Below are 27,621 nucleotides of genomic sequence, written 5' to 3'. Positions count from 1 at the left end.
GGTAGCTAATTTTCTATTAAGTATCTGACAATTAATTCAAATACTTCTTGCTACAGTGCTTTAGAATTAGAAAAGAGGCAGGTGATGACTATGCCAAAAGTTTTTATATGAGGATTTTTGTTGCTTGTTGCCCGCTATTTTCTGTTTCTTGTTCTCTCATGTTCTCCTAGGATCTTGCGCAAGAGCCTAAAAGCATTTAAAGTTTGCAGAATGAAAAGATGGCACAGCCAATGCTGGTACCACCAGGATCTGGCAGCTTCTCCTATTTCACCAAAGAATCTCTTGCAGCTATTGAAAAACGTATTGCTGATGAAACATCTCGTTGCAACAAAGATGAGCATAAAGATGATGGTGGTCATGAAGAAAATCACCCAAAGCCAAGTAATGACTTGGAGGCAGGAAAGACACTGCCATTTATTTATGGTGATATTCCTCCAGGGATGGTGTCTGAGCCCCTGGAGGACCTGGATCCATATTATATCAATAAAAAAGTAAGTGTTTTTTATTAACAGTGTATTTAGAACACTCCTGTTGAACTGTAAAGTGATAAATGCTCTGGTGTGGAGGTAGTCAGAAGCCCTGGCTGAAAATATTATGCAGTATGTGATACCGTGTTCATTATTTTGAATACACTATAAATATGACTGTAACTTTTTAAGTTGCCTTTTTTTAGAAAGAGCTTTTCTTTGAATGTCTAAGGTTTCCTTATGATGATATTTTGAGTTAGTGGATTTTGCATTAGATTTCCTTTAATCTCTTCAAATCTGACTGAATTTTGAAGCATTTGAAAACTTCCTCTCTGTCTGGCTACTCCTGTTCCTGGGTTTTCTAAGAATCATAGGCAGTACTTGAGATCTAGTTCTGTAGGGTAGTCTTTGGACAAAGTGCTCGTTCAGTCATCTGCCAAAACAATCAACTGTCAAACATTCCGTTTGTTTTTTTTACACAAAAGTAAAATGCTAAACACTATTTGACTAGGGAGAGACATAAGTTAAAAAAAAAATAAAATTATTATCACGTATTGCCAGCTTTATGGGATGTGATTTCTGTTGATTGGTAACAATTTGTGTCACTTACATGTGTGTTTGTTATGCTGGAGTTTGCTTCAGGACCACTGCAACTCTTCTGAGTCTCATGAGGGGGATTTGATTTTTCTGGCCAGCTACATTTTTCAATGATTTTGATACCAATTCCCCAGCAAGTAATCCCTTCCCGCACTGTCCCATGAGGAACATGAAGACAGTACACTGGTACAACAATCTGAGGTGGTTATATGCCCTCAATAATAGTATGTTACAGAGCAAGGAAGTTCTTGAACGTCTCCGCATCATTCCTTGTAGAATCACTGTACATCGGCATGGATGCGAAGTTTTCACAGAAATTTTATATAAATGCTGTGGTTTTGTTTAATGTAAAAGAGGATTTGTGGCTCAGTACCAGTTCAGCAAAATAGTATAAAAATAACATTAATGTGAGTAGCCCCACATTCACTTCTAATGTGGGACTGAGTGTAAAGACTAAAACTGTGTACTTTGTACACTGTATTGAAACACAGTGAGGTTCTATATTGGGTCTACATTACAGACCCAATATAGACCTGAAGACAAATTTTGAATTTATGTATATGTACTGTAGTGCCACTTGGTTTCTTTTATAGATATAATGATAACAAAAGGATATAATGATAACAAAAGGAGAAAAGAGCAAGGATGATGACTTTGGCAAGTATAGATGAAGAAAAGATGTTTTTATGTAGGCATGAGGTGGGGAACAATGTTCATAATGAAAGGGAAATTGAGCTTACATTAAAAAGGCAGTACAAGATAAGCAGTGAGTGGTTATTTTATTGTGTAAATCAATAAAATGCTTGTTGAATTAAAAACGTAGAACAGTTTCTTGAAATGACATACTAGATAATCAACAGATTAGTACCTTGCATATAAGTGAGTGACCTAAGAGCTATATTATTTCTGTAAGAAGCAACTAAGTTAAAGCAGTGTTTTTTTCTGGTACAGAATGTTGAAGACTAACAATCAGATGCAGGTTTTTTTAATTTTTGATTGTTGCAACTTTATGAATGCTACTGTCAAATAATCTATTTCTTTTATGACAGAGTAACATTAGAAAACAGAAAGATTCAATGTTAAAACCTGCTTATTTCTGGATATTAACATTTTGGGAGAATAATCATAAGAAGTAGTTTGAGTTAAGATTTCATTAGATGACATTTTCCTTGTGTCTCCTAGTCAAAATCAAAAATGGTTGCATAAATGGTACTAGCGATGACTGCATGGGCAATAAAGGGAATAAAGCCTTTAAAAGCCAAGGATGCCTTACCTCAGAAGCAGTTTAAAGTGTTGAAATGGTTAAATAATTGCTTGTAAGTGTCCAAAAATGTTTAATTAGGTGCTTTGTTTTGCATTGCCAGCTTTGACCTGAAGTGCAAGTAGTATAGCTGGATTAGTTTTTAATGTTAAAAATTACAAATTTTTAATTGTATTATTAATGTAATTATTTAATCCTGGAAAATGCTGAAAGGCAGATTTTGTTTACGAGCGCAGAGACAAAGAATGTGTGGTGTTCAGTTTTCATTGCTCATGAAAATTTAGAATCTGATATTTGCTTATGTAATTCTACTGAAAATAAATTTGGCTACTTACATCTGTGTAAGTGCAGCCTCTATTTATGGCAAAGTTGTTAACATGTATCCTTAATTTCCTGTTTCCTATCCCCCACCCCTTTTTGTTTTTTTTAAAAGACATTTATAGTATTGAATAAAGGGAAGACAATCTTCAGGTTCAGTGCCACACCTGCCTTGTACCTTTTCTCTCCTTTCAATATTATTAGAAGAATAGCTATTAAGATTTTGGTTCATTCATATCCTTTTCAAGGAGTTTGTTAAAAATTATTATTGATCTTTTTAAATATTTAATCACACTGTCTTTTTTTGTTTAGTGTTTAAATGTGTTCCTGCCCTTTATTCTTTTCCTCAAAATGAATCAGAGCTAAGATTTGTCACTTTAAACCTCTGATTAAATTCAGAGGAAGAGATGCATAGCATGTATACCTAGATTACAGAGTTAATGGTATAGACATCATTATTGTAAAATATCTTTGCATTATTTGTGACATTACTAGTGATAGGAAACTGATTGGTATCAGATATGTTGTCAGTATTCTATAGCCTGGTCAATTCCTCATGTTTTGTGTGATGCAAATTCAGCATTAAAAAAGAGTTTGTTCCTTAACTACATTCAACATTGTTCAGCATGCTCATTATGCTCACTATTTTGACAAACTGTGTATTTATGACATGGCGTAACCTTCCAGACTGGACAAAGAATGTAGAGTAAGTATACTTAAATTAGCTAATAAATTTTTAAGTGGTTTAAAAATGAAAAGCTAAATTAAGAACTAGACCATGTAGTTTTACTTACCCTTGCGTGCAATACCTATATTCTCCTTTTTCGAGCCTGGAGTTTGATCCTACCTGCAACTCAAAGCAGCATAGACCTCCAAGCTCTAGAAATGAAAGAAACTGTGATACTGTTAACCTTTTTCTCTGAACAAAACTCTTATTAATACTTTTGTTCAGAATGTTTGTACAAGTAATGTTTTTATGCATTCTCCCTCGAGTTGTTCCTTTAGCATTTTTATTAAAAAAAAAAGAAGAAAAAAATAAAGAAAGAAAATAGACATTCAACCTGAAACTACTGCTTTGGAGTGTGGAAGATGCTTTCTATAGCCCCTATGAAGCACCTTCATTTTGTGTAACATCTAAAAATGGGACACACATCCTCATTAAAGAAAACACCTCTGATGAGGATTATTGTTTAACATTCTAAAGTCTGCCTGCTTAGCCATCAAGTAACTTGAGTAAACACTAGGTTTCACCTACCCATGGATTTTATTTCTGTCATGGCAATCATGATGAAATTTTTATTTGAACTAAAATATTTGCTTCATGTTAGTCATGATTATTATTATTTGGGCTGAATTTTCAAAACCTTATATTCCATAAACTGAAAAAATATGTTTCAAATAAATAAATCCAATTATCTTGCAGAAGAATGGTGGGAAAGTAGTCAGAGTTTATGTGAGTTTGTAACTGCTATTACAATGCATGTACTAACCACTGGTTTTGAGTGATTTTTCCTTTATGCCTGTGATGTTGCATCACTGAATGACAATCTTTAACTTTTGCTTGGATGTTTTCTCATAGGTACACTTTCACTGGAATTTATACTTTTGAATTTCTGGTAAAAATCCTTGCAAGAGGCTTCTGTATAAATGATTTTACTTGCCTTCGTGACCCCTGGAACTGGCTTGATTTTGTTGTCATTTCCTTTGCGTAAGTATATAATTTTTTTAAAGTAGAATATCAGTTTGCACTTCTTTTGAACCTGTAATTATTTGTGTGTGTTATCTTAGCTCATTTTAAATGAATTGTAGTTGAATTGTGTTTCAGCTTTTTCCAGTTTAATATTTTACACTAATGTAGCACACGGTAGAATTAGTGGAATATCCCACAGTACAAAAGAGAAGTTACCAATGAACAATCAATCTTTAATGGTATTTAAATAATAAAATCAGGGAAATCGATTTCATTTTTAATTTACATTACATGGAAATACTTAGGGTTGTGTCTCTTACGGAAAACTTATTTGAAGCGGGAAAATATGAATATTACAGGTCCAGGTAAGTAGTATACACTCTACCTTAATTCTGAATAACTGTGATTTAATCCTACAGGTATATAACAGAATTTGTAAACCTAGGCAATGTTTCAGCTCTTCGAACTTTCAGAGTATTGAGAGCTTTGAAAACTATTTCTGTAATCCCAGGTAAGAAGTAACTGTGTAAAATGGTAGGCCCTCTACATCACCTCTGTTTAATTTTGTGTGTGCTGTCGTTGTGTTTGTGTGTGGAATCCCTCACTACAGATATGTGACAGAGTTTGTGGACCTGGGCAATGTCTCAGCGTTGAGAACATTCAGAGTTCTCCGAGCTTTGAAAACAATATCAGTCATTCCAGGTGAGAGCGAGATTAAACACCAAGGCTGACAGAAATTCCACAGAAGCTGAACTCATATTTTTAACAGAAGCATCCAAGTTTTAGTCATAACTTCAATTTCATTCCCTTTTCTAATTCTGTAAAACACTCAGCCTCAGAGTTTAATACATTCTTGCATGATAGATTGAATTACATAGCCTATGTAAGTTACCATTTCATGATGTCAAATTTTCTCTCCCACATGAAGGATCAAAATTAATTCTTTTCATTTTTATCTTACTAATGTGAATGTTACCATTTATTGAATACATTTGGGATAGAAAATTTCAGTCTGTTGTAAAAGTCGAATCCCTGACAAAGGAATAAGATAATGAAGGGTAGCATGGGAATTGCATGATGTATTTATTACCTTAAGATGCCTATCTTTGCCAAATGGCACCTCCAGTTGAAGAGGTTGCAATAGAATGCAATCATTAAAATTTCTATTACAATGCAATTGTGTTCTGGTTTTGTTTGCTATTATAGAACCAGTATATGTATATTGGAATAGAACACTGGCAACGGTTTGGAGCAAGAGGCATCAAGAAGAAAATAGAATGAACAATTTTCTTTACATGTAGTTTACATGTATAGAGAGCATGAATAAAAAGTTGCTTCTTCATTTGAAGAGCAGGTGCTTTGGAATGTGTACTGTTCATCCCCATTTATATTTTCAAATTAATTTGTCAAGAATGATGAGACTTATTGGTACCATTTTCCTATTTCCTTAAAATATTTCCTTAAATATTTTAAGACTATTTTTGTAAAGCTGTGCATGATATTTAATAATGTGTTGGAGTAGTCCACATTGCATTTTATCTTAGGTAAATATTTAATATTATAATAAAAATCTGCCTCTGTTTGCAGGCTTGAAGACTATTGTTGGAGCCTTAATTCAGTCTGTGAAGAAGCTCTCAGATGTAATGATTTTGACTGTGTTTTGCCTGAGTGTATTTGCACTAATAGGACTGCAACTGTTCATGGGCAATTTGAAGAATAAATGCTTGTTATGGCCATCAGAAAATTCAACGTCTTTTGAAAAATACCTAGCTCCGTACTTTAATGGTACAGTGTTTGATTGGACGGCATACATTGAGAATGAAAGTAAGAAATACTGTTGTAATTTGCTAACATTTTTGTGTATAAACACACACACAAGATTACTGTTTCATACTATAAGCTAAAGATAAAAATCAAATAAATACAATGACAAGGGAGTAGGGATTTTTATGTATTGGATCCCAAACTCATGCTGACATGATTGTTCTTTCCATTAACTGCACTTAAAAATATATTTATAGGTTAGGTTGGTTTTAGAATCACAGAATTGTGTAGGTTGGACAGGATCTCCACAGTCATCCAGACAAACTGCTACTCAGCTGTAGGTCCAGTTAGAGCAGACTGCTCAGTGCCATGTCCAGTCAAGTTTTTAATATCCCCAAGGACTGAGATACCACAACCTCTCTCGGCAGCCTATTTCAGTGTTTGGCCAGTCTCATGGTAACTTTTTTTAATATCAATTCAGAATTTCACATGCTCAAACTTTTGCTAGTTGCCTCTTACCCTTCCAGTGTGCACCTCTGAGAAGAGTCAGGCATCTTCATTACAGTCTTTCATGTGATACTTGTAGGTACACACCTTAGCCTTCTCAAGTCTGAACAAAACCAATTCTCTTAGCTTCTCGTTGTATCTTTAAGTTATAAATAAGACAGAGAAGCACTAGATAAATATCAAATATTTCCTAGTTAAGATGTACTTTTATTGTTAGGTAAAGGTAAGAAACCAACTGTCGTCTGTGAAATAAAGAACTCACTAGGCAAGTAGAGATTCTGGTGGGGAAAGAGATGGTATTTGTCTGTAGCAGCTGTTGTTGTTACTAAGGGGGCTGACAAAGACATCTTTATCCAGATGTTTTTCAACAGTCTTAATCTCTGTAGGCTGAAGTGGTAACATTCAGACTGGTTCAGAAACACACAGATTTTTTTTTTTTAATTTTTTTGGGGGGATGTCATTTTAAGAGATAGCACCAGTAAAGTTGTAATACACAGTGAAGCATGAGATGTAGTTTTAATTGCCAAAAATTTGATTCATTTTGATGTTTGTATTTGTGCTGGAAGTGGGTTTACAGGGTATTGCTCAGTAGCTAACTGTAGAAGTAGTGTATTTAAGTAAGAAGAAATTTATAAAATAGTGGATGCTAGTTTTCCTCCTCACTGACCCAAAAGTAGAAGACGTTTGTTATAGACTTTTTGATGAGTCATTTCCTTCCTTACTTAAAAATGGACATTGAAGTTCTCTGCTGTTTTCTGTATTTTCAGATTTTTTTTTCCATACTTCTGAATTGTTAAAGCTCTGTAAGTTCTGTGACTGTATTTACATTTTATGTGCCATCTATCACTTTATTTGCCTCAGAAGGGATGCAATAATGGAGTGGTGGTGGTGGTATTTATCAGCTTTGTGAGCAATTTTGGCTGATAGCTCATATGCTGGAAAACACTTGTGAATTCTCTCTTCAAGTACAGTATATAGAGTCTCTGTTTCCATTTCCTACTAAGTAGCAATCTAAAACTAAAAGGCAGAACTATAAAATATTCCAGAATGTCAGTTGGTTCCTGTGCTACAACCATTGACTTTGCTGGGAGTCTCTACAGCGTGCTGGTGCAGGCAGGGCAGTTCCATCTAGTTGTTTGTACTCCTTTCCCATGTAACCTGTTCTCAGTCATTTGTATGTGTCAGTTTTATTATAACTTCACTGGGCTCAGTTGTGGGTCCTCCTCCATATGACATTTCTTTCAGCATATCATATGCTAGTCAGCTGTGACTAAGTGTGATACCCTCTCGTGGCTTTTCTTAACATCTGTGCATTTTCATTTATTAAGGAACAAGGCCAGATTCACTATTTGAAAAGATATGCACAGGTCTTGGATCCACATGTCAAAGTATTGACACCTCACATTTAGATCATTTTCTGAACATGTAGAGTTTGGGCCAGCTCTAAAGATACTATGGAAGCAATAGGATTATAATTTTTCTAACATTGTGTAAGTACCGTTCTTGAATGGTAGTATTTTGGCATCACTAGATTTAAGTGTTTGGTTTAGAATTCTCCTATCTTCATATATTCTTCATCCTATGGGCTGTTTCTGACTATTTAAATACTACAATAGTCTTTTACCCTGTGAAACCAGAGTCATTTGTCAGCTTGAAAGGTACATTGAGGATATTAGTTGAGGATGACAGACAGTTAGTTTAGTTGGGATAAGAGTTTTTTCCAGATTTCTGTCTCTTTTTCCAGATCTCAGTGCCTGGCTAACCTCATGGTGAAAAGTTTCTCCTTATATCAGGTCGGAACCTCTCTTGTTTCAAATTATGCCCATTGTCTGCCATTCTGCTGCCACACACCAGTGGGAGGAACCTGTCTCTGTCCCCTTGATAACCTTGTAGTTGCTGGATGCTTTCTACCAACTCCCCCCCACAGCCTTCCCTTCTCCAGGCTGAACAAGGTTAGGTCCCTCAGCCCGTCCTCACAGGATGAATGCTCCAGCCCCCCTCATCATCTTGGTGACCCTCTGAACTTGCTCCACTTTATCAATGTCTGTCTTGCATTGAGGGAGCCAAACTTGGACACAATATTCCAGGTAGACTCTAGTGAGTGCTGAGCTGAGGGGGATGGTCACTTCCCTCGCCCTGCTAGCTGTGCTTCTCTGCATGCAGCCCAGGAGGCTGTTGCCTTTCTTGGCTGCTAGGGCACACTGCTGGCTCACCTTCACCTTGCTGCCTGTCCACCAAGACTCCCAGTGCCTTTGCTGTAGAGCTGCTCTCCAGCCGGTCAGCTCTCGGGCAGCCTGTATCATTGCAAGGGGTTCTTCCTTCCCAGGTACACAACTCTGCATTTGTATTTGCCGAATTTTATGTGTCTCCTGTCAGCCCATTCTTCCAGCCTGCCTAAGTCCCTCTGAATGGGGTCTGCCCTCAGTCCTATCAACTTCTTCCCCAATTTGTTATCATCTTTCTATCCGTATTCTTTTTTCTTTTTCTTTTTTTTTTTTTTTTAAGGACAGCACAGTTGTTAATAATTAATAACAAAATATATTCCTTTATTTCTGAAGGCTACCACCTTACAATTAAACAACTTTACAGATTTTTCTCTTTTATAGTACAGCAGCTGTTGTAACATTGTCATTGGAACATCCTGCTTCCTTTTAAATGCTGCCTTCGTATATTCAGTTACAGGATGTGCTCGTTAATGTTGCTCTGACTTCCAAACTGTTAGCCAGACATTGTAAATAGTTCAATTTTAAATGGATAGGCATTAATTGTCTGATTACAATCGATGTACTGAATAAGAGAAGGAGTTTTAAGCTTTGTGCTTTCTTTCTGTCATTTATTGAACATCAGGATTTAGAAGAATATTCAGTGTTTGCTATGACTCAAGAAGAGAATATGAAATTTGTGCTGTTCTACTTACTGTTCTAGGATTTTATTTGTACATTGTGTTTCTATTTTATTCTTTAATTTTGCAACTTTACTTACCAGTATGGATGTGCCAGTATTTGAACCCATTATTGGAAAAACATGAATGGGTGATTATGAACATTCAGACCATGATAACTTGAACATATGTTCATCCTTGCAAAAACAAAAACAAAACCCACCAAACCTCCTTCTGTTTATAATCATGTGACTTCCTATTTTTTCTTTAGGTAATTTCTATCGCATAGAAGGACAAAAGGATTATCTGCTTTGTGGGAATAGCTCAGATGCAGGGTAAGGTACACTGAAAATTATATTACTACCTGTCTAAACAAAATGTAGAAAATATAATTCTAAGCTTAAAAACTGATTTAGCTACCTAACTTCACAGTCAGTAATATGTGGTCATGGTTCATAGTAAGTAATGTTAAATGAGAAAACACTGTAAGTTTCTTTTAAAAACTCTTATGTAACTAGAAAATTCCATTTCAGCAGGTAGATATTGTATTATCAATGACTTAAGAACATACTTCTTTATCATGGATTTCATGCCATTTCTCATCTCTAAAATAGTCATAGGGCACTGGGCCTTATGACCAGCTTTTGGGAAGACATCTTCAGGATTCTTTGGTCTGTGCACTGCATGCACAGCACTGTCTTGCTGCCTCTTTGTGACAGTTCTTTGTAACAAAACCACATAATTCTATATTCTAGTGATATATCAGTCCATCCTTTGGTTTTGGTTGGTTATGTCTTTAAAACAGACATATTTAAATCTTTTTTTGTAAACATTCCATGTATATTTCTAAGTTACTACCAGATAATTTTTTGTGTGTGTGTAAATACACATCTAATATACATTCACATGTATGAAAAGAAATCTTTATAGTGTCTTTCTATGGAGGTTTTAGGGGCAAGAACCTCTTCTACCCTTCAAGAATGGAATCATAACTGAAACAGTGCACCTACAGTTGATCCAAGACTGGATCACCTACTATCAAAACTGATATGTACAGTTTCAGGAGATAAAAGTATCACTACAACAGTTATTTGCTGTTGAGGAGTTGGTAGAATTTGTTAATTTGGCTTGACTAATTCACAAACTTGAAGAACCAATAAAACTGGTATGCCAACTCTGCTGACAGACAAAATTCAGCATAAAATATGTATACTGACTTTTTTTTTTTTGCATGGAATTACTTACCTTATGGAATCTCTGTGTTAAGTAAATATATTTTTTCCATTGAAGAATTATCTGCAGATGGTTTAATAAGGCCAAGTGCCAGGTCCTGCACTTGGGTCACAACAACCCCATGCAATGCTACAGGCTTGGGGAGGAGTGGCTGGAGAGCTGCCTGGCAGAAAAGAGCCTGGGGCTGCTGGTTGACATATGGCTGAGTATGAGCTAGCAGTGTGCCCAGGTGGCCAAGAAGGCCAACGGCATCCTGGCCTGTATCAGAAATAGTGTGGCCAGTGGGAGTAGGGAAGTGATTGTGCCCCTGTACTCGGCACTGGTGAGGCCCCACCTCGAATACTGTGTTCAGTTTTGGGTTCCTTGCTGCAAGAAGGATGTTGAGGTGCTGGAGCGTGTCCAAAGAAGGGCAACGAAGCTGGTGAGAGGTCTAGAGCACAAGTCTTACAAGGAGTGGCTGAGGGAACTGGGGTTGTTTAGCGTGGAGAAGAGGAGGCTGAGGGGAGACCTCATCATTCTCTACAACTACCTGAAAGGGGGTTGTGGTGAGGTGGGTTTTGGTCTCTTCTCCCAAGTAACTAGTGATAGAATGAGAGGAAATGGCCTCAAGTTGTGCCAGGGGAGGTTTAGATTGGATATTAGGAAAAATTTCTTTACGGAGGGAGTGGTCAAACATTGAAACAGGCTGCCCAGGGAGGTGGTGGAGTCACCATCACTGGAAGTATTCAAAAAACGTGTAGATGTGGCACTTCATGACATGGTTTAGTGGGCATGGTGGTGTTGGGTTGATGGTTGGACTTGATGATTTTAAAGGTCTTTTTCAACCTTAATGATTCTGTGATTCTGTGATGTAATACCAAACTGTTGGGAATAAGTTTTATTTTGTGTATAACGGTGAAAGACAGTAGGAAGACAGATTGATTTTTGTTTACTTGTTTGCCTTTTTCTGTTTTTTTGTAAAAAAACACTCTTATTTCCTGACTAATTTTTAAAATACTGTAAGGCACAAATGGCAGCCCCCTTCACAAATTAGATCTAATAAACCTTCATTAGAAGCTAAAGGTACAATTATTTTTAAACAATTTTAGCATTATATGATTGCTTTACTTTCTTTTTTTCTCTTTTTCTTTTTTTTTTTTTCCTTCTAGTAAATGTCCAGAAGAGTTTATCTGTGTGAAAGCTGGTAGAAACCCCAACTATGGGTATACTAGCTTTGACACATTCAGTTGGGCTTTCTTGTCACTGTTTCGACTGATGACACAGGACTACTGGGAAAATCTTTATCAACTGGTGAGTGTATAATAAAAATTGTGGTTAGTGTCACACTGGCCCCAAATCAAACATGGAAAGGCCATTCGTATTTATATTGCATACCATTGCTGCTGTTAGCAACTGAAAACGAACAGTATTTATGAAAGAAGGCAAATTCAGTTGCAGAATTAAGCAGACATGGGCACTTAATGCAGAATCTCACCTGAAGAAGCACATGAGGGTTTTTTTTAATCCGTTATTTAATTTTTACAGTGCATATTTCATTTTGTGCCTCATAAGATCTTATTTTCAAAAACTTTAATATGGAGTTTCAATTTTAAAAATACTCTGTAAAAAAATTGTAAAAATACTCAGCAATATCAGAATCCTTTTTTCTGTACTTTGAATTCTATTTTTGATAATTATGAATGCATGTCTTGATATAAATTACTTTTCTTACCATAGCTTTTCATTATATGGTGTGTGAAAGTCTGTATATATTCTATTTTAATTATTTGATCAATTGGGCCATCTTTAATTCTTTTCGTTATTTCAAGGTGAAGGCATGCTAATACATGATACGCATAGTAAGCTTCCAACCTGTGATGTGTGATTTACATTAATTACTCTGATCCCGCATCCTTTTCAAGATTATTAGGCATTAAGAGGTTTGTCTCAAATCAGCATGATCCTTTAATATGGTTTTCACATACATGAATACTCCCTTTATTTTGGTTACTTTGTAATTCAGAAAGCTTGTATGATCTTATTACAGAAGGAAGAACAACTCAATAATAGTTTTGCACTTTTAAAATGCAGTAAATACTTATGAACTGCAGAACTGATGCATGTCTTCACCAGATGGATCATTTCTCTTCTTCTCCTATAGACGCTACGAGCTGTTGGCAAACCATACATGATATTTTTTGTTCTGGTCATTTTTCTGGGTTCCTTCTATTTGATTAACTTGATTTTGGCTGTTGTTGCTATGGCCTATGAAGAACAAAATCAAGCAACTATGGTCGAAGCAGAACAGAGGGAGGCAGACTTGCAGCAGATGCTTGAACAGCTGAGGAAGCAGCAAGAAGAAGCTCAGGTATTTTCTAACAAGAGTTTGAGCTTTAGTATATTCCTTTGCATGCTCTTTGTTCAAAACAAAACCATTAATGAACATATTTTTTAAAAAGCCATTCCTTTACATACCTCACAGGTACTCTAAACTGCTGTCTCTGTGGCTTTCTATTGCTTTTTAAATGTATCATGTCTGAAGTGTTAATGAATTTCTGAACTGAGAACAAAAAGTACTCCCCAAATCAAAATAATAGTTATGAAATAAATATTTCTAATCTAGGGGTATTATCTCTAACTTGTCATGATGATTTTCAAAATTCTCAGCTTAGAAATAATTGCAATACTTGTGAAATACTTGTCAAGCCTTGATTTAGAGTTTAAAATATTTTATCCATGAATTTCTGACTCATTTTTGCTACTTGTGTTGCAAATCCAAGTGAATCAAAGACTGGAAGTAGTACCCCAAAGTTTTTTCCCAAGAGCAGCTTAAGGAAGCTGTTACTTACAATAACAGTTAAAATTAGTTTACAAAGTTAATACAGACTGAAGTATGACTCTGTTTAGCTCTTTTGTTTGCAATTGCATTCACTCTAATACATTTCTTAATTTTCAAGTATTTTCTAATGAACTTTGTGGCAGAATGCTGTACACAATGCAGGCTGACTCCATGATATAGATGCAAAGTAGAACTCCATTTAAATGGTAATTTTCATAACTGCCCTTTTATTTTAACTCATATTACAGAATTCCATTTGAAGTTTTGTACAAATCTATCTAGGCTTTTTGTCACACATCTAGAAATAATTTTGTATAAATCTTAGGAACAGGGACTATAGCTTTCTCTAAAAAATGGTGTGATTTGTAAAACGTCACATTAAATAATTGCTGTGGCAGGCAATAGCAGCAGCTGCAGCAGAGATGACGGAGTACAGCGGTGAAAGTGGGATTGGTGGACCCTCAGATAGTTCTTCGGAAGCATCCAAGCTTAGCTCTAAAAGTGCCAAAGAAAGGAGAAATAGAAGGAAGAAAAGAAGGCAGACGGAGCTCTCTGGAGAAGAGGATCACATGAAGGATGAAAAGCTTCCAAAGTCTGAATCAGATGGCAGTATCAGAAGGAAAGGTTTCCGTTTTTCTTTTGATGGAAACAGACTTGCTTATGGGAAGCCGTTCACATCACCCCACCAGGTACTGTGAATAGTGCAGCTGTCATTTTCTGGGGTTGTGAGGTAATATCCAACAAACTTCACTGCAACTTTGCAAAGTAATATAACCAAGGAAAAATAATATTGCATTATTTTGAATACCAACTTACTGTTGGTATTATTTTCTAGAGTGTACCTAACAAGTATTTTGATCTCTCACATCTTGTGGTTTAGGATCTGGTGGGTCTTAACATGCACAACAGCATTTTCCTATTTCATTTGAAAAAGAAATCCCTTTTTAATTCATAAAAGGAAAATTTAAATATAATGTATCAGTGTAGAGATCTAAGGGTATTGATATCTTTTAACATAATGCATGGCCTACGTGAATCATTAGAATTACTAGAAGTCTTCATTTTTCTTTTTAATACAGAAATGGAAACTACTATGGCTTTATGCATGTTCATTTTTTTCTCTCCAATAATGGTTTTACATATACTGTAAATTTACCCATTCAGATGACTCTCATCTCTAGTGCACGTCTGAAATCTACCTAAGGCACTCTATTAAAAATAACACTGGCAGATTCCCAGGGAATATAAATTATTATATTTTTAACACATAGACGTGTATTTTGTATATTTAAAATCTTCAGCCAGTCATTTTGTTTGTTTCCTTTGCAGTCTTTACTGAGTGTTCGTGGCTCCCTGTTTTCTCCCAGACGCAGTAGCAGAACAAGTCTTTTCAGTTTTAGAGAATATGGAAAAGAGATAGGATCTGAAAATGACTTTGCTGATGATGAGCACAGCACATTTGAGGATAATGGGAGCAGAAGAGGTTCTCTGTTTTTGCCGCGCAGACATGGTGAACGGCGCAGTAGTAACATCAGTCAGACTAGTAGATCATCAAGAAGGCTGACGGTGTTTCCAGTGAATGGGAAGATGCACAGCACTGTGGATTGCAATGGGGTGGTTTCCTTAGTGGATGGACCACCAGGTCTGCTGTCACCTACTGGACAGCTTCTGCCAGAGGTGATAATAGATAAACCAACAACTGATGACAATGTAAGAAAGTTTTAAATTACTCCAGGTTTCATGACCTTTCTTAATTGCACCAGACAATGTTTTAAGGGAATGAAGTGCTTCAAAAAGGGCTGAGAAGTTGTGAATGCTTTTGGATATCTTACTGTAATAAAATGGGTTTACAGTGATTACTCAAAAGTGAGAGGCTGAATTATGAAAATGAAAGGGAACAAAGTAGCACATTTTTATATACCTGTGGAACAAGGCTGTGCATGCACCTGTGTAGTGAATCAAATTGGTAATGTTCCATTCCTAATTCCATTTTAGAACCCAAAATAGGGTGCTCAGCTTTCTAAACATTCAGCATGTTCTTATGTTCTTTTAATTTTTGTTTTCTTTCTTTATGGTTTCAGCCTCTCTTTAAATGTATTTCCTAATTCTCTATCAGTAATCTGCTGGTTCTACTCTCCCCCCACCTCCCCAGTATATTTGGTATTATGCAAATGTAGCATAGCCTTTAAGATTATGTTGACATTTTAGAAGCTCTGAAGGCTGTTTTTTCTCCTCAGGGTCTCAGAGATGGCCTGAGTTTCTCACTGCCTAGGATCAGGATATAATTAAAATAAAAAAGTACATGCAAATTCATCCATTTCCTTTTCTGGTCAATTTTCTCTTTTCCCTCCGTCTACTTTAGGAATGGAGCAGAGGGATCCGTTGCAAGTTTTTTTCCTAAAAACATTCTTTTTTGAAACAAAAATTTTTACACAGGTCACAGCATCTGAAAGTACATCAGCCAGATTCCTTACAGTTGTAATATTCTTGTAGTTTATTATACTTTCATTTTCATGCATTTATTTAATTTTCTGAAAAAAGCCCTACCCATGCTCATAAATTCAAAACTTTTTTATAATTGAGGTGTGTTCAATGATACAACACAACTTTCAATTTTTAAAATAAAATAATTTAAAAAAATTATTCAATTTTTGGGTCAATTAAGTCAGTTGTCTTTATGTTTTTTCAGTTGAAATTCAAAAAATAGATCAGAGATGACAGCAATTCAATGTAAAAGATATTCTTTAAATTACTTTTGAAGGAGATAAGACTGATCTATGAAAATTACTTTTAAAGAATAATTGTTATTGCAGAAAACTTCCTAACATAAATCACTTCTTATAAGTATCTTGTGATGGAAATAATTTGGAAATAAAATATTGGTAGAGAAAGGGAACTAAATATGAAAATCTTTTTTTAGTATTTCATAAGTATTAATACTGTTCAGAAGTATAGCATGAAAATAGCCATTTAAAAAAAATACTAGGCTTATGTTACATGTATAATGGAAAAAAAATCTGATGTAACAGCACTTAAATACAAAGCTTTATATATTATGAATTCATTGAAATTGAAGAGTCTTTCTAATACCTGTTTTGCAGTATTTCTAAAGCTGAATTTAATTTATGCCCCCTTTATTTTTTTTTTTTATAGAGCATTACTACAGAAATAGAAGTAAAAAAGAGGCGTACAAGTTCATATCAAATACCAATGGAGTTACTTGAGGATCCGAATTTAAGGCAAAGAGCCATGAGTATAGCTGGCATTATCACAAATACAATGGAAGGTGTGTTATAACTGCAGATGCATGAACTTTCTTGACATAGTCTTAGACTTGCTTGAAGGTATTGTATCAGTGCAAATACGGAAGACAAAAGTATGTAGCCATTGCAAATACATAAATTGAATAATAGAACAAAAGTGCTTGCACATATTGAAAAAAGATATTAAGGAATCTGATAAGCAGACTAAACTAAGAAACGCATTCTAATTAATATAGATTATATGTATGTGTTTTATACTAGTTATTAATGTTTAACAATACAGTTATTGGAAGAAATGCCTTGTGATAAATTTTCCACTAACTATACTATAAAAATACTCCAGAAAATTAAAGTCCAGGCCTTAGTTAATAAGGAGAAGGAATTTGTAGTAGGATTATTTGGAACAGTGTAATTATTTTTAGTGAAATTCTTGTAAAATCTTGAATAGTTTTCAAAAACTTATTCATAGTTAAATTAATCTTACTTTTCCTGTGAATAAGTAGTTAGACATTTGAGAGGACTGTGAAGTTGGAATTTTTACTGAGAAAACCATCCCTAGATGTAAGCATAAGTAGTTTAGGGGTTTTTTTTTAAAACAAGATTTTTGAGGTTTTACTTCTAGTCTTCTAAAACCTTTTCAGTCAGCAACAGTAAGTTAAGTTGCTGGAAATCTGAGGAGGTTCTTCCAAATGTCCTTAATGGTTCCAGGGACAAAGATTAAAACCTGAAAAAGCAGATAAACAAAAATTTATCTTCACTTTCTCCAAAACTTCTACATTTCTTTTTTTTTCCCCAGAACTTGAAGAATCCAGGCAAAAATGTCCACCTTGCTGGTATAAGTTTGCCCACACTTTCTTAATTTGGAATTGTTGGGAGCCCTGGTTAAAAGTAAAAAATGTAGTTGAATTTATTGTAATGGATCCACTTGTTGATCTGGCTATCATTGTTTGCATAATTTTAAACACACTGTTTATGGCCATGGAACATTATCCAATGACTGAAGAGTTTGACAATGTACTTAAAATAGGAAATCAGGTAAGTCCATCAAGCTATATAATTTGATACAGTTGGAACCTGGTTTCTCTTTGAAACAGAATTACTTTTATTATTTTTATTATCATTCCATAAAATAAATGTTAAAGGTTTAATTGTACTAAAAATAGTCTAAAAATACCATTTGAAATATGTTTTATTTAAGAGTTTGATTCCTATATTAAAATTTCTGCAAATAGATTTTTTGACAACCAGAATTTGAGTGACACGAAACCAGAAAAGAAATCTGATTTGGTTTTGTTTAGTATTACAAAAAAAGTAGGAGCCAAATTAGATCCCTTCTACTGTAAGTATCATTGATAATACAAGAAGAGTTGGATGTTATTTTTAATTACTATTTTGCACTGTTATATTTCGTGTTATTTTTGTATTTCCATGAAGAATGTTGCTTTGATTGGTCCATAACAATCTGAAAGGCACAGAATGCCAAGAGTGTCTGTTGATACAGTTGAGTTTTGTTCCCTAGTGAACACAGTCTGTGTGTCAGGATTGGGGTAGATTGTTTGTTTTGTAACGGCAATAATACAGACAGTGTTATCTGCTATACTTCTTAACCTATGCTTTTTGTAAGTGGCAATTCTGGTGATTATGACGTAACAAAATAATAAAACAATTTGATTATTAGAATATATGAAATTCTAGTACACGTTGGGAATGTATTCAGGTTTAAGTCCCGAGTTGTTAATGTGTCAACATTTAAATTATATGCTGATATTTTTAGCCAATACAGACATATGTCAATATTTTCAGCTTAACCTGGAGTCAGAGATCATTGTCTGTGGAAGATAATCATGTCATGTTGCTGTTTAAAATAGATTCAGGATGTATTTCAGGAGAAAGACAGGGCAGATAAATAGGTGAGGATCAATAGCTGTTGCCAAGGGTTGTTTTGTAATCATGCCTGTGTTTTACCCAGGAAACACAACCATTTTTTCCTTTCATGTGTGAGGGAGTACTTTAATATTAATCTAATTTTGAGCTGTGTGACTGTAAGTGTTCCTACGTGATGATAGGAATTTATGTTAATTCCCAGTCAGCTAAAATGACACTATAATACAGGTGTATTTTCAGCAGTTGGTTTCTTGCTTTTTGAACTGTGTAGCACTATCTTTTAAAGACTGTCTAATGCTCATGATTTTTTAAAAAGCTTTTTCATCTTTCTAGTAAAAGGCAATAATTTATGCAGTTTTGTGGATACTGGTGGACATACATCTACAGTAAATACAATGAATTTACTCCCTTTTCAGAGACGTTGTTTGCCTTTTGCTTGAGAAGGCAACAGAGGCATTCAGAGGCAGAAGGGAGTTTTACTTCAAACATGAGCCTCAGCAGAATTGGCCTTTTTGGCATCTAGAAAAAGACATGCTTACTGTATCTGTGCGTTCTCGTGGAGACTTCATTTAATAGCACATCAATCTCCAATTTATGACCAATTCATATTTTTCCACGCACCTGTGTTAAAGCATCTTCCATTGTGGCAAGAGCAACTGTTGCAACTGTTCCTCTTCCTTTAATTAGAAGGGCAGCAGATAAGTGGAGCAAGCAGGAGCCTGTTAGGAATAGTTTATTCCTCACTAGTCACTAAATGTCTCTCAGATTTAACTAAAGTGAATAGAATTATGCTACAGCGCATTTTGATGTTGCCACTTATCCTCTCTGTGAGGTTCAGCTTGTGATAATGTTCCTTAGTGGCATCCTGCTGTAAGGGCGTTGTTGCTTCTTAAGTTGTTCTTTGGCTGCTGGTTCAATTTATTTGTACTCATCTATAAAGTAACAATGAACATTCTTCCTTCAGGTTTTTACTGGAATTTTTGCAGCAGAAATGGTTCTCAAGATAATTGCCATGCATCCTTTTTATTATTTCCAAGCTGGCTGGAATATTTTTGATAGTTTTATAGTTACCCTTAGTTTGGTGGAACTCTTTCTGTCAAGTGTGGATGGATTATCCGTTCTCCGATCATTCAGATTGGTAAATAAATTAGTGATAATAGTATATCTGCTAATGCATTAAGTTTGTATTTTAACTGTACTCATGTCAATAAGACACTTTTTAGTAATATTACGTATATGTTTTGCTAAGTGTCACAGAATATCTCTGCAAGCATGTTTTACAAAATTATTTATATTATCACTGAATAGTGTTTGCTGTTTTATGGTTCAGGAGCAACTAAGTATTTTTTTTCCAAGGGAAAGAGCTATATTTTATTGTAATTGTTTTAGCACAGTTGGGTATAGCATGGTGAAGTGTACAATTTATTTAGTGCCTATTAAGAGATATAAATAAATAAAACATTTGTAGTCTTCTGTCTACTTCCATATCTGGAAATTGGAAAAAGACTATAAGTGTTCTTTTAAAATGTAGAAATTATAAAAATATTTTTTAATTTTAAAAAGATTGATTTTTCTTTTCCCCTTGGCAAAAAAAGGAATTCTTACTTTTATTAGAAAAATATTTTTATTTTAAAAATGAGGAATGAACTATGAGACATTCTTTCCCTGTAGTCTTTTTCAATTTGCTTTTATCTGAAAACAAAAATAATTAATACCATTTTTATTTGGGGTGGGTTATGGGAAAGAAAAAGAGTGTGGTTTATAGTTTTTCCCCTTCATAAGTTGAAAAGTTTGACTTGGGGCTTATGTTTGGCTTTTGCTTCCAGATTGTGAATCTGTCTGATCCTTTTTAAATTTCTTGGAGGCAATACTCTTTCGGAAGACACCATCCTTCGAGGATTTCAGAATCCTTTATTTTTCTGCAGTAGAATCCTGTTGAGCTTTATTGGGTTTATAAATTTGTTTCTGCACATTATGGTTGAGATGTATGTCATGTTCAGAATTCACTATCTGAATAAATTCAACCAGTGTGCTGTTTCTTTCATGTGGAAAAGAATATAGATATGCTACACAAAAAATAAGAAGAGTAAAGTCTAAAATTTATTATGCTTTAAGAGTGTGGATTTTATGAAACTTCTGTTTCTGTGTCATAGTTGTTGGAATCATGTTGAAGTTTCTTTTTTTTTTGCTATTGCTGAGAGTCACTAGTTCATAATCTGTTGTTTATTTTTATAGCGTTTTTGTAACTAATGCAAATAATGTCTCTGTATTTTTGTTTTTCAGTTGCGAGTTTTCAAACTGGCAAAATCTTGGCCAACTCTAAATATGCTGATAAAAATTATTGGCAACTCAGTGGGGGCTTTGGGTAACCTGACCCTGGTGCTGGCCATCATTGTGTTCATTTTTGCTGTGGTTGGGATGCAGCTCTTTGGAAAAAGCTACAAGGAATGTGTCTGCAAGATCTCTAAGAACTGTGAACTTCCACGCTGGCACATGTATGATTTTTTCCACTCTTTCTTGATTGTATTCCGAGTGCTGTGTGGAGAATGGATAGAAACGATGTGGGACTGCATGGAAGTTGCAGGCCCATCCATGTGCCTTACTGTCTTCATGATGGTCATGGTGATTGGAAACCTAGTGGTATGTAGCCAAAATAATTTAAGTATTCATTTAGAAAAAGAGTGGTAATAGGACCAGTAATGAAATTTTTAAGCATTACTAAATATGTTGTTTAAATGTGTTTTTTATGATTTTTGAAATTGTTATGACTGTGGGTTCTGAAATAGAGTTTTCTGTTTGTTGGATTTCTGATCCTATATAGAATCCTCACCTTGGAGGATAGCGCCCCTCAGGGGTCTGGAGTGCAATTTAGAGGATACGGGTGACAGAGAGAAGCAAGAGAAGCATCGTGTGTTCAGGTGTTTATGGACTACTCCTGGTTACCGAGAGAGAGAGAATAGCAAAGGCACCCCAAGTGTTACACTCCCAGGATGCGAGTTTGCTGTTTGCAGAAGAGGACATAGCAGGGCCTTTTCTCCCTAACTGATTGAGGCATTACTTCCAGTCACTCATAGCCAGGTTCTTTGGGTTTTTTCTTTTTCTTGCGCTCTCCTGTCCAAAAGACTGCTTTAACATTCTTAGACACTGAAATTTAAGCCATTTTGAGCCCCACTTGCTGCAGAGCCAACTTTTTACACAAGTGGGGTAAGGAAACTTGAATTGGAAGGCAGCAGTTCTGCAGAAAAAAACTGATTCAGATTCTTCATGTTTTCTTTCACCTCTTCACCTTTTTGCTTCGTATTTCTTAAGTGCTTTTTACAGACACTTTTAAAGTGGACTATATTATATCTTCTTTTGTTTTTGTCTTTCAGAGGAAAGCATCAGATCTGTACATTATTGTGTATAAATTTGTCTTTATAAATATGTTTTATACTTATTAACTCACCAGTATTTGAGGCCTTCATTGCTCCGCCTTTTGCTCTGCTTTTCTCATTGCCTGCTGAGTCGTCCTCTGTTACTGTACATCTTTCCTTTAGGCACCTGTCAGTAGGAAAAGAGATTTTAAATTAGACGTCCTGGAGGCATTCTTTAGGAATAAAACATCTAACAACAGGAATAAGTTAATTATCTTTAAGCCAGTCATGCATTACTACTAGAAGTGCAGCCACTTGCTCCAGGATTTTCTACAAATCTATTGCTTTATAATGAAGAGAACTGTGAAATTTGTTGACCAAACAAAACATCCTCCTCAAATACTTTGCTAAACCAGGAGATAGAACTTTGTGGAATGAAATATCCATCTCTGTGAATTTTTCCACAGTATTTACTGTACTCTGATTTTATGCTGTAGCTGTAGTAGAATTTCTTACAGGAGCAGACAATCCCTGCTGTATGTTCAGGGCTCTGTTATCCAGTTGTCTTTCTGTGTTCCCAACACATAGTTTTACCCTGTTGTCTTCAAAGCTGCATGTAAGAGCTGATCTGAAGGCTTTAAGAGCTGGTACTCTGCTGCTTTGGCTATCCTGGTATCATTTGGGCTCCTGGTAAACTCTGGGCTTGTATAACTCATATCTATTCTATGTTTTGTCTTACCATGAGAAGAGGATGACTTGGTGATTAGGAGAGGGGGTGTGCTTTACATTTTTAAGTTGCATACCACAAAATGTTTGTTTGAGTTTGGATCAGTGTTTAAGAAAGCTGTTTTCTGCACAGATCAGCTATGTCTTCTGTTGCAGAGTGCTTCCCTGTGCCAGGAAGTAAACATTTTGTATCTGTTCAGTCAGTACCAAAGAATAAGTAGTTTCTGACCTTCTACAAATATGAACAGAAGAAGAATTTACAAGTGTCTTCATAGTCATACAGCAATGCAAAACCACAAAAATCCTGCATTGGAGTATAGGACAGCTGTTGTGCTTAAATTGCATTTACATTTTACTTACTGTGTAATTTCCAGAATTATATACAGCAAAGGAGAACATGAAGCCGAAGCTGATCACAAGGGGTGATAGAAGATGCATGTGAATGAAAATTAAGTGAGAAAAGTCAGCTGTATTGTCTTTCTTTTTTTCCCTAGGTATTGAATCTTTTTCTGGCCTTGTTGCTGAGTTCATTTAGTTCAGATAGCCTTTCTCCTACAGAGGATGATAATGAATTGAACAACTTACAGATTGCTGTTGCAAGAATTCAGAAGGGAATAGATTATGTGAAGAAAAAAGCAGGTGAATGTGTCCAAAAGTCTTTTTTGGGGAAACAAGCTGTTGTAAATCAAAGAACAGTATCAGATCAGTTGAATGATGAGAGAGACCATTGCATTTCCAACTGTACCATCGCTGAAATAAGGATAGATACAAATTATCACAAAAATGAGAATGGAATGGCCACTGTTATAGGTGGCAGTGATTATACATCATTCATAAACAACCCAAGCCTTACTGTTACAGTACCAATAGCTGTTGGAGAATCTGATTTTGAACATCTAAATACAGAAGAGTTTAGCAGTGACTCAGATTTGGAGGAAAGCAAGGAGGTAAGATTTAAATATCTTCTATGAATTAATTATACCAATTGTATTCTTTCATAGGATGGCTCTTCCTGCTTGGAAGTAGAAAGCAATTGTGATTTGAGACTGTTGGGCTGTCCTGAGAGTGAATAAAGTGGGACAGAGGAGCTAAAGAGAATGGGAAATCCAGGCAGAACTGTATAAACGTATATGAACCCATTTATAAAAGGGTTTTGAAAAACAAGCTTTTCCAAATTTTTGGATAGACAAACTAGTGTGTATATATATACACACAGAATAAACAGAGTCAAAAGACATGGTTTTTTTGTATATAATCATAATATTTCCATGAAGTAAGGATGAAAGTAAGATGGTTAGAGGAGATATTAATGAAGAATATTAATACACTTTGCATCTGATTTTTAAAGCTCACTGAATTCTAGGGAAATAGTCATTATTTCTACTGGATAATCTAACAGAGGTGCTGACTCAGTCTAATGAGAGCAATAACAACAGTTTTCAGGTTCTGAAGTTAAAATGATGGAGGAAAGCCAAGAGAACAATGTCAGTATTACAATGTGAGGATGTCAAGTAAAAATTATGAGAAAAAATAGAATTACTGAATGAAAAAAATGTTAATTTCTTGCTTGGTTTTGGGAGTTTTGAACCAGTCACTCCAAAGACAACTGCCTGACCTTAAACTAGGTCAACTTTAGGAAAATAGTCATTTGTCAGTAGCTGCAGATTGGGGGAAAAGCAAAATCATGGATTTCAGCAGAATCCTGAGAGGCACTGAAAATTCAGATTGCTATGCTGTGGCTCCAGTGCAGACTGTGTCTGGTATCAATTCCCCTGGCACCTGAAGACACAAGGACATTAATGGAGTGTCACTGCTTGTGCAGACAGCCATACTCCAGCCAGGATTGCTTTGTCTGGATTGTTTTGTTTTCTTTCAGGGTTTTGGGTGGGGGATTTTATTTGATTGATTGTGGGCTTTTTAGGTTTTTGTTTGTTTGTTTTTTGAACTGGCAAGGAATTTGCCCATATTCTTTCCAAATTTTAGAAAATAAGTTTGTTCTAGCAAAGTGTAGTTAAATTAAGTTTAAATTCAAAAGGTGTAATAAGGTGACTCTTTAGGTGTTTCTTCTATTGTAGAGTGCAGTGTTCAATACTATTACACTCATTTGTTATTTCAGCAGCTCATTTCCTGACACTTGATTTGTTCCATCTACTTTTGGAGGTTCTGTTACTCAATATATTATGTTCACCTCTCAGTTGAGAAGACCTTAGGTGACTAAGAGGCCTCTTAAAAGCAAAGCAAATAATATTCATAACTTGTTTTACAGTATTAACTGTGCTTTGTAAGGAAGCTACAATGTCTGCTGAACAGCTGCTACAGCTTTTATGTATAATCTGAATACAGGATACTGGCCTTATTTGTGTGTTTTACTAAAACTTGGTTTTGTGGAAGGAATATCTGATGAACCCAGGTAGTTTACTCTTGCTCTGATAACTGTGTTAAATCTAACCCTTACCTGGAAATTATCCAGTGATCAGATACCTGATTCTTCACTATTTTATATTTAGTAACTGGGTAACAACATCTATACCTTCTCACCTCTGATATTCAAGACTAAACATCAGCATTAGCTGTTTATAAGATATTTTTATCTAGTATTAATTTTAACCCACTCAAATTTGGAAAAGTGGCTAAGGATTGGCATAGTATGTAAATTAACAAAAAAACATTTCATGTACACTAGTTCATAGTCAGTAAGCAAATTGTCTTTCACTTTGTAACTTATTTCAGCTCTTTCTTTCAGACTTTCCCTTTAAATGGGAGCAGCTTATATTGGAATTGTTAGATAGCTATGTTATTTGATGAGCCTTTGAGCAGTCACTGATGAGAAGTGAGATTAGATTTATACCAAAAGACTAATAAAAGACAGATGTGAAATAGTTGAGGAAATTACAGGTTTATTGTTAGGCCTATGTTTAAATTTTTACATTGCTATATGTCTGTTACAATCCATAATGCACCTTAAACTATTTGAAACTTTTCTTTTTAAGTCATTCAGTTAAAACAAAGCTAAGAATGCTGGGAAAAATCATTTACCCGGAAGTTTTCGTGTTTGACCTGCTATGATTGATTTTGTGTTTGTTTTGTTTTGCCTGTGGCTTCTCTCTGAAAGTATATCCTAGATACATATTTAGCATCCAGTGAAAGACCAGGAATAACCTTGAAAATGAAATGCAAGGAAAAATACATTTCTGTTATTTTAATGATCTAATTTACTACCATTTAGAGGATGCTTAAAGCTGTAATATGCACAGTGTGGATGTATCTGTCTCTTTGGATGGTGTTTTTATTTGGGGGGTGGAGGTGTTTTGGCGGGTTTTTTTCTTTGTGTTGTTTTGGGTTTTTTTAAGTTCAGACCCAAGTCCAGTATACATCTATGAGCTTCAGGTATTCTGCTAATGTTACCTCTTTTGGTATGCTTTTGAGTATGCTTAAAGCTCTAATCAACAGCTATAAATGTTATGTTTTGCGAAAGTGTGACATATCTAGAAAACACGTTTTTAAGTAAATAGGAATCCATACTTCTACGGTTTCCAGAACTCAAACAACCTGAAGGGTACAGTGTTTTAACTTCGTTGCGTACCATTCTTGCTTCTCACAGGAATAAAATCAAGCTGGATCAGTCAAGAATGCAGATCTGGTGCTTTTTAACCAGGCAGAGCAACGTGTCAGCATGTTTACACAGGTTACCTAAACGAATCATACATATATGATCACTTTTGAGATTGATTGGCCTGCATGCTACTCAGCTACAATATATTTTTTTCCCCATCCATTGCAATGTAGTGGAAACATGCACAGCCGCTCTGTAAGCTGAGTCCCATGACTCACATCACAGCATGGTTGAGCGCAACCCCAACATGTTTCTCTCTCCTCGTTACATCTTTGATATTTTCTGTACTACTTCTGTGGCATAACCTGCATGCTTTGTAGGTTTTTATTATTGTTAACTGAATTATTAAGCATCAAGACTGTTCAAGTTTAAAAGAGGTTAACAGCCTATGATTTTATGAAAATGGAAATGAAGTCTTCACTTGACTTTTTCTGTTCATCTGTTAAACCATGTTTTTAGCTGTCTTGTAATTATGAACATTTTCTGATCATGTTTATTTGGCCAATGCCTTTGTAATATTACATATTTACAATTACCCGTATGCTAAAATGTTTGTATCTTTTGATATAAGTTGTTTCATGTTTGTTCACAATGTTTTTGTAATCTGTATTCCAGCTTTCTCATATAAGAGAAGCTAAGATATAGCATGAAAGACACACTCTTGGGAACAATCAAACATTTTTTTTAATACATATGCATAGTCCTTTTGAATATGGATGTAATAATTTAGTTATATTCTACTCATGAAGTTTGTGTATGTCGGTAAGATTGGAAGTTAGGGAGTCATTTATATCAGTTTTGCTCTTCATCAATAATTGTTTCTTTCTGACTTTAATCCAGTTGCTTCATTTTTAGAAAGACAAACTTAAAACATAATTTCATGCAAAAATTCTCTTTTGGTGTCTAAATAAACCTGGGTGTTTTAAAATGATATAAATAAGGAAGTTCAAGCAAGAAAGAAATAAAAAAAATAGGAAAATACAGGATAAGGCTAAAATTAAAACAATTGTTAAAAAGACAAAATGGGAACTAGTAACCTCCCAAGCCTCTAAACTCAGGAACTCCACAACTGTAAAGCAAACCTTAATTGTACCAAGCTATGTGTTTCTTATTCCTGATGATCTCTTCTGCATAGTTGGGCAGTTACACTCCTTGCCATGTAGGGGTCATTGAGGAATTCTTTTTCCAAATACAAATTTTGTTCACGTGGCTTTGTTGTGGAATCTTGCATTATCTTTCACATGTT

General features: G+C 35.1%; 1 protein-coding gene across 9 annotated transcripts in view; it reads left to right on the top strand.

Moving 5' to 3' along the window:
- Positions 1–218: 218 nt before the first annotated feature.
- The window catches only part of LOC309406183 (sodium channel protein type 2 subunit alpha-like), a gene marked incomplete at its 5' end in the record, with an annotated part of 51,336 nt that continues 23,933 nt past the window's right edge, over positions 219–27,621 (top strand). For 2 of the 9 annotated variants that reach the window (XM_082001268.1, XM_082001269.1), the window contains 16 exons: positions 219–491; positions 2,759–2,877; positions 3,260–3,349; positions 4,223–4,351; positions 4,753–4,844; positions 5,921–6,157; positions 9,757–9,820; positions 11,867–12,008; positions 12,859–13,065; positions 13,935–14,225; positions 14,866–15,213; positions 16,690–16,822; positions 17,596–17,834; positions 19,648–19,821; positions 20,967–21,323; positions 23,257–23,709. In XM_082001268.1, coding sequence (XP_081857394.1) covers positions 219–491; positions 2,759–2,877; positions 3,260–3,349; positions 4,223–4,351; positions 4,753–4,844; positions 5,921–6,157; positions 9,757–9,820; positions 11,867–12,008; positions 12,859–13,065; positions 13,935–14,225; positions 14,866–15,213; positions 16,690–16,822; positions 17,596–17,834; positions 19,648–19,821; positions 20,967–21,323; positions 23,257–23,709 — 3,348 coding nt within the window. Of the gene's footprint in view, positions 492–2,758; positions 2,878–3,259; positions 3,350–4,222; positions 4,352–4,752; positions 4,845–5,920; positions 6,158–9,756; positions 9,821–11,866; positions 12,009–12,858; positions 13,066–13,934; positions 14,226–14,865; positions 15,247–16,689; positions 16,823–17,595; positions 17,835–19,647; positions 19,822–20,966; positions 21,324–23,256; positions 23,710–27,621 lie in introns of all 9 variants that reach the window. The other 7 variants (XM_082001266.1, XM_082001267.1, XM_082001274.1 and 4 more) reach the window with 6 other exon arrangements.

The sequence above is a fragment of the Phaethon aethereus genome, assembly GCF_964289735.1.
Source record: "Phaethon aethereus genome assembly, chromosome: 6".
NCBI lineage: Eukaryota > Metazoa > Chordata > Aves > Phaethontiformes > Phaethontidae > Phaethon > Phaethon aethereus.
The sequence above is the reverse complement of the archived record's forward strand: the minus strand, read 5'-3'. Positions and strand labels throughout refer to the sequence as shown.